This window comes from Oncorhynchus nerka, unplaced genomic scaffold (genome assembly GCF_034236695.1).
Source record: "Oncorhynchus nerka isolate Pitt River unplaced genomic scaffold, Oner_Uvic_2.0 unplaced_scaffold_2078, whole genome shotgun sequence".
Classification (NCBI taxonomy): Eukaryota; Metazoa; Chordata; class Actinopteri; order Salmoniformes; family Salmonidae; genus Oncorhynchus; species Oncorhynchus nerka.
This window is the reverse complement of record NW_027039247.1, coordinates 42,501-50,293: the sequence shown is the minus strand read 5'-3', so window position 1 is coordinate 50,293 and position 7,793 is coordinate 42,501. Positions and strand designations below refer to the sequence as shown.

The following is a 7,793-nucleotide window of genomic DNA, read 5'->3' as shown; positions in this document are numbered from 1 at the left end:
AATAGACCAACTCATATATAGATACTATATACCCATTCAGTCTATAGGTCTATAACCAACTCATATATAGACCCCATTCAGTCTATAGGTCTATAACAGACCAACTCAATATAGATACTATATACCCATTCAGTCTATAGGTCTATAATAGACCAACTCATATATAGATACTATATACCCATTCAGTCTATAATATACCCATTCAGATAACCCAACTCATATATAGATACTATATACCCATTCAGTCTATAGGTCTATAATGACCAACTCATATATAGATACTATATACACCCCATTCAGTCTATAATAGACCAACTCATATATATAGACACTATATACCCATTCAGTCTATAGGTCTATAGACCAACTCATATATAGATACTATATACCAGTCATAGGTCAACAGACCAACTCTATAGATACTATATACCCATTCAGTCTATAACAGACCAACTCATATATAGATACTATATACCCATTCAGTCTATAACAGACCAACTCATATATAGATACTATATACCCATTCAGTCTATAATAACAGACCAACTCATATATAGATACTATATACCCATTCAGTCTATAATAAACCAACTCATATATAGATACTATATACCCATTCAGTCTATAATAGACCAACTCATATATAGATACTATATACCCATTCAGTCTATAATAATAGACAACTCATATATAGACCATTCACTATATAACAGACCAACTCATATATAGATACTATATACCCAGTCTCAGTCTATAGATACTATATACCCATTCAGTCTATAATAGACAGACCCATTCAGTCTCCAACTCATATAGATACTATATACCCATTCAGTCTATAGGTCTATAACAGACCAACTCATATATAGATACTATATACCCATTCATTCTAGTCTATATATAGATACTATATACCCATTCAGTCTATAACAGACCAACTCATATATAGATACTATATACCCATTCAGTCTATAGGTCTATAACAGACCATATATAGACTATATACCCATTCAGTCTATAGATACTAACTCATATACCCATTCAGTCTATAACAGGATCTATAACAGACCAACTCATATATAGATACTATATACCCATTCAGTCTATAGATATAACAGACCAACTCATATAGATACTATATACCCATTCAGTCTATAATAGACCAACTCATATATAGATACTATATACCCATTCAGTCTATAGGTCTATAACAGACCAACTCATATATAGATACTATATACCCATTCAGGAAACTCATATATAGATACAGTCTATACAAAGACCAACTCAAAGATACATATACCCATCTGAAAGATAACAGGAAACAAAGTAAAGAAACAGGAAACAAAGTAAAGAAACAGGAAACAAAGTAAAGATAAACAGGAAACAAAGTAAAGATAAACAGGAAACAAAGTAAAGAAACAGGAAACAAAGTAAAGAAACAGGAAACAAAGTAAAGATAAACAGGAAACAAAGTAAAGAAAGAAACAAAGTAAACATAACAGAAACAAAGTAAAGAAACAGAAACAAAGTAAAAGAAAACAGGAAACAAAGTAAAGATAAACAGGAAACAAAGTAAAGATAACACAAAGGAAACAAAACAAAGTAAAGATAAACAGGAAACAAAGTAAAGAAACAGGAAACAAAGTAAAGATAAACAGGAAACAAAGTAAAGAAACAAAGTAAAAGATAAACAGGAAACAAAGTAAAGAAACAGGAAACAAAGTAAAGATAAACAGGAAACAAAGTAAAGAAACAGGAAACAAAGTAAAGAAACAGGAAACAAAGTAAAGAAACAGGAAACAAAGTAAAGATAAACAGGAAACAAAGTAAAGAAACAGGAAACAAAGTAAAGAAACAGGAAACAAAGTAAAGATAAACAGGAAACAAAGTAAAGATAAACAGGAAACAAAGTAAAGATGAACAGGGGGGTACAATATCACATTACAATTACACAAGGACCTTAAGGGACATGCATATACTTACCATTCTAACAGTTTTTTAGTTAGTAGAGCATTTAACCGTCTTAAAATACAGTTACATTTCTTTTTTGTAGGGTATGAAAATGTGGTTTTCTGTTTGTAAATTTACATTTTGTGTAAATGAAATTTGGCCAAAAGAATAAATGAAATTAATTACATAAAAATGATTCCGCGTATTTCTATTGTATGTAAAGGATCCAAACAGTTACATCTGTCCACAATAGTGTGAAATCTGAACAACGACACCATCCGCAGAGAACCACAAGGGAATTACATCACAATGGGAATTTGTAGAATTGTTGGAACTATTGGAATTGAGAGCAAGGTTATTATCTCTTGAATTCAAAGACTGACCTCGAATTTGAATTCATTGAAATGTAATTTAGAGGGAGAGAGTATTTGACTGGAATTAACCCCAAACCCTGAGGCACACTTCACTGCATCTCTACTCTGCAGTGTGAACACACACCAAAGGCCCTCCCCACCCATTCAGCGGTGTTATAGAGAGGGAGGTATGGAGGGAGGGAGAGGGATAGAGGGAGGGAGAAAGGGAGAGCTCAGGTACAGTCACACATCCCAGAGGAGAGAGAGAGAGAGGGGGAGAGAGAGAGAGAGAGAGAGTGAGAGAGAGAGAGAGAGAGATGGGGAGAGAGAGAGCTCAGGTACAGTCACGCATCACAGAAAGAGAGAGAGAGAGAGAGAGAGAGAGAGAGAGAGAGAGAGAGAGAGAGAGAGGGTATATTTATAGCTCAGAGCGAGGCTGCACTAGAGAGATAAGGCTCAAACTGACTGCAGATAGAACAACAGACAGACAGAGAGAGCGAAACGGAGAGAAACAATGAACCGATTCGTATCGTTGGTGTTGCTGTGGACCCTGGCGGTCCTGTCCACTACCGGGCCCGTTACCGGGGCTGAGGAAGGGGAGATCTCGTTCGAGTATCACCGGTATGAGGAACTACGGAAGGCTCTCGTTTCGGTATGGCTCCAGTGTCCATCTATCACGCGCATCTACACGGTGGGGGAGAGCTTCGAGGGCCGCGAGCTGCTGGTCCTGGAGATGTCAGACAACCCCGGGACGCACGAGGCTGGTCAGTGACACCCCCGTTCCCCGTCTCTCTTTATTAAAACCGGTTGACCTTTTTCATAAGACGGTAATACAGCTCCACGGTAGCGCTGCTGTGGCGACGCCTGGTCTGTTTATACAGCCCTGTTTTAGCGCAGAATGACTAGTCCCTGTTTTAGCGCAGAATGACTAGTCTGTTTATACAGCCCTGTTTTAGCGCAGAATGACTAGTCCCTGTTTTAGCGCAGAATGACTAGTCTGTTTATACAGTCCCTGTTTTAGCGCATAATGGCTGTCTGTAACAGAGGCTACACGTCTGTTTTATGATGTCAGGCAGGGCGGCTGTATGCCACACTGCCTAGTAACGGGGTTAGATGACGATGCTGCCTGCGCAGGTGTGTCGTTGTAATGAGGACCGCAGTGTGTGTGTGTGTGATGTGTGTGTGTGTGTGTGTGTGTGATGTGTGTGTGTTTTTGAGGGGGTGTTGGAGGGTTGTTGAAGCAAGGCATCGCTGCCATTTTACAGGAGGAGAGGGGCGCTCCCCGGAAGCAGGCCGGGATGCTGAACCAACCGTGATCGCTCTGATCAGAGACAGTCACGGCAAAATGGAAGTTAGATGAATTCATCTGTCTCATCATCTTTATTCACACCCGTTATAGCGACAGTCTGAGCCCCTGTTAACACTATGACTCATACCTTTACAATTAGAGAACAGCTGTCTGATGTAAATAGCCTATAGAAAGGAAGGAAGTAAGGACACGGAAGGAAGGAAGTAAGGACACGGAAGGAAGTAAGGACACGGAAGGAAGGAAGTAAGGACACGGAAGGAAGTAAGGACACGGAGGAAGGAAGTAAGGACACGGAGGGAAGGAAGTAAGGACACGGAGGAAGGAAGTAAGGACACGGAAGGAAGGAAGTAAGGACACGGAAGGAAGTAAGGACACGGAAGGAAGGAAGTAAGGACACGGAAGGAAGTAAGGACACGGAGGGAAGGAAGTAAGGACACGGAAGGAAGGAAGTAATCATACCTTTACAATTAGAGAACAGCTGTTTGATGTAAATAGCCTATAGAAAGGAAGGAAGTAAGGACGCGAAGGAAGGAAGTAAGGACGCGAAGGAAGGAAGTAAGGACACGGAAGGAAGGAAGTAAATATGTGTCTACTTCATTAACCCCCCTAGGGTTCAGCTGATGTATCAGTCACCATGACAACAGCGATAGTGCTGTCTGCCCGCTTGCCACTCCGTCTGCCTGTCTGTCTGGTTGCTAGGCTACAGGTGTTAAGGGTTACAGTATTACGGGGTGTACCTCTTACCTATAGTGATGTCACTACAGACCCCGTTGATTGACAGATGTAGAACAGCAGGTGACGTGTGTGTGTGTGTGTGTGTGTGTGTGTGTGTGTGTGTGTGTGTGTGTGTGTGTGTGTGTGTGAGAGAGAGAGAGAGAGAGAGAGAGAGAGAGAGAGAGAGAGAGAGAGAGAGAGAGAGAGAGAGAGAGGACAGAGAGAGAGAGAGAGAGAGAGAGAGAGAGAGAGAGAGAGAGAGGACAGAGAGAGAGAGAGAGAGAGAGAGAGAGAGAGAGAGAGAGAGAGAGACAGATGAAGGTACAGTTGAATTCAGAAGTTTACGTACACTTAGCCTAATACATTTAAACTCAGTTTTTCACAATTCTTGACATGTAATCCTAGTACAAATTCCCTGTCTTAGGTCAGTTAGGATCACCACTTTATTTTAAGAAATGTGAAATGTCAGAATAATAGTAGAGAGAATGATTTATTTCAGCTTTTATTTCTTTCATCACATTCCCAGTGGGTCAGAAGTTTACATACACTCAATTAGGATTTGGTAGCATTGCCTTTTAAATTGTTTAACTTGGGTCAAACGTTTCGGGTAGCCTTCCACAAGCTTCCCACAATAAGTTGGGTGAATTTTGGCCCATTCCTCCTGACAGAGCTGGTGTAACTGAGTCAGGTTTGTAGGCCTCCTGACAGAGCTGTTGTAACTGAGTCAGGTTTGTAGGCCTCCTTGCTCGCACACGCTTTTTCAGTTCTGCCCACAAATTTTCTATAGGATTGAGGTCAGGACTTTGTTGTCCTTTTAAGCTATTTTGCCACAACTTTGGAAGTATTCTTGGGGGTCATTGTCCATTTGGAAGACTCATTTGCGACCAAGCTTTAACTTCCTGTCTGATGTCTTGAGATCTTTCTTCAATATATCCACATAATTTTCTTCCCTCATGATGCCATCTATTTTGTGAAGTGCACCAGTTCCTCCTGCAGCAAAGCACCCCCACAACATGATGCTGCCACCCCCGTGCTTCACGGTTGGGATGGTGTTCTTCAGCTTGCAAGCCTCCCCCTTTTTCCTCCAAACATAACGATGGTCATTATGGCCAAACAGTTCTATTTTGTTTTATCAGACCAGAGGACATTTCTCAAAAAAGGTCTTTGTCCCCATGTGCAGTGGTGATCTTTGTGCAGTTGCAAACCGTAATCTGGCTTTTTTATGGTGGTTTTTGGAGCAGTGGCTTCTTCCTTGCCGAGCGGCCTTTCAGGTTATGTTGATATAGGACTCATTTTACTGTGGATATAGCTACTTTTGTACCTGTTTCCTCCAGCATCTTCACAAGGTCCTTTGCTGTCCAGATGCCCCAAACAATCGGAAAGGGAATTTATCAGAGAAAATGACTTTACCCCAGTACTCAGCAGTCCAATCCCTGTACCTTTTGCAGAATATTAGTCAGTCCCTGATGTTTTTCCTGGAGAGAAGTGGCTTCTTTGCTGCCCTTCTTGACACCAGGCCATCCTCCAAAAGTCTTCGCCTCACTGTGCGTGCAGATGCACTCACACCTGCCTGCTGCCATTCCTGAGCAAGCTCGGTACTGGTGGTGCCCCAATCCCGCAGCTGAATCAACTTTAGGAGACGGTCCTGGCGCTTGCTGGACTTTCTTGGGCGCCCTGAAGCCTTCTTCACAACAATTGAACCGCTCTCCTTGAAGTTCTTGATGATCCAATAAATGGTTGATTTAGGTGCAATCTTACTGGCAGCAATATCCTTGCCTGTGAAGCTCTTTTTTGTGCGAAGCAATGATGACGGCACGTGTTTCCTTGCAGGTAACCATGGTTGACAGAGGAAGAAAAATTATTCCAAGCACCACCCTCCTTTTGAAGCTTCCAGTCTGTTATTCAAACTCAATCAGCATGACAGAGTGATCTCCAGCCTTGTCCTCGTCAACACTCACACCTGTGTTAACAAGAGAATCATTGACATGATGTCAGCTGGTCCTTTTGTGGCAGTGCCGAAATGGAGTGGAATTTTTTTTGGGGGGGGATTCATGGCAAAGAGGGACTTTGCAATTAATTGAAATTCATCTGATCACTCTTCATAACATTCTGGAGTGCATAACGTGCATAAGCTTGAGTCACGATGTGTGTTGGTTATTGGTTCCTGATGAGTTTCCATCCTGTACATGCAGCTCAGCTCCCGTCTCCGGGGGCAACCAGCCTCCCACCCTCCAATGCACACACGCTGTAGAAACACCAGAGAGAGATGGAGAGAGAGAGAGAAAGAAAATGGTAGGGAGAGAAATAGATCAAAGAGAGGGGGAGCGAAAGGGGAAGGGGACGAGAGAGGGGAGGAGGAAGAGAGAGAGATAGAGAGAGGGGAAGAGAAAGGGGAGGGAAGGAAGAGAGAGAGAGGGGAAGAGAAAGGGGGGGAAGAGAGAGAGAGAGAAGAAAGGGGAGGGAAGAGAGAGAGAGGGGAAGAGAAAGGGAGAGGGAAGAGAGAGAGAGATAGAGAGAGGGACGAGAGAGGGGAAGAGAAAGGGGGAGGGAAGAGAGAGAGAGATAGAGAGAGGGGACGAGAAAGGGAGAGGGAAGAGAGAGAGAGAGAGAGAGAGAGGGGGAAGAGAAAGGGATAGGGAAGAGAAAGGGAGAGGGGAAGAGAGAGAGAGAGAGAGGAAGAGAAAGGGGGGAGGGAAGAGAGAGAGATAGAGAGAGGGAAGAGAAAGAGAGAGAAGGGGAAGAGAGGGGGGAAGAGAAAGGGGGAGGGAAGAGAGAGAGAGATAGAGAGAGGGGACAAGAGAGGAAGAGAAAGGGAGGGGAAGAGAGATAGAGAGAGGGAAGAGAAAGGGGGAGGGAAGAGAGAGAGCGATAGAAAGTGAGAGACATTCCTCTCCTCTATTTATTTTCATGTTTTCATCTTCTGTCTGTTTCTGTCCATGTTCTGTGTTCGATCTGTTCTGTCTGAGAGGTGATGGGTCTTTAAGGTGAATCTGAAATAGCTGTGGTTGTCGTGACGACAGATCGGCTTAGTGCTGTGAGCTGCCTGCCTCCCTTCGGGTCGGCCATCTGTCAGGATAGTGTCTCTCTCTCTCTGTGTGTGTGTGGGTAGGGGCGGGTGGGGGTTGTGTGGTGTGTTTGTGTGTGTGGGTAATCAGTTGACAGGAAGTAAATACTCCTACTGAAATTCAGCCACATCACAAACAGGACAAACTATAGAGACTGAAGTAGAGACAGGTAGAACCAGCCACATCACGAACAGGACAAACTATAGAGACTGAAGTAGAGACCAGGTATAACCAGCCACATAACAAACAGGACAAACTATAGAGACTGAAGTAGAGACCAGGTAGAACCAGCCACATCACGAACAGGACAAACTATAGAGACTGAAGTAGAGACCAGGTAGAACCAGCCACATAACAAACAGGACAAACTATAGAGACTGAAGTAGAGACCAGGTAGAA

The 7,793-nt window shown here is 42.9% G+C and overlaps 1 protein-coding gene across 1 annotated transcript in view; it reads left to right on the top strand.

Moving 5' to 3' along the window:
- Positions 1-2,698: 2,698 nt before the first annotated feature.
- Positions 2,699-7,793, top strand: part of LOC135567419 (carboxypeptidase E) — a gene marked incomplete at its 3' end in the record, with an annotated part of 47,497 nt that continues 42,402 nt past the window's right edge. Inside the window, exon 1 of the mRNA XM_065014819.1 lies at positions 2,699-3,070. Within this exon, the coding sequence (XP_064870891.1) occupies positions 2,821-3,070 (250 nt within the window). The remainder of the gene's footprint in view (positions 3,071-7,793) is intronic.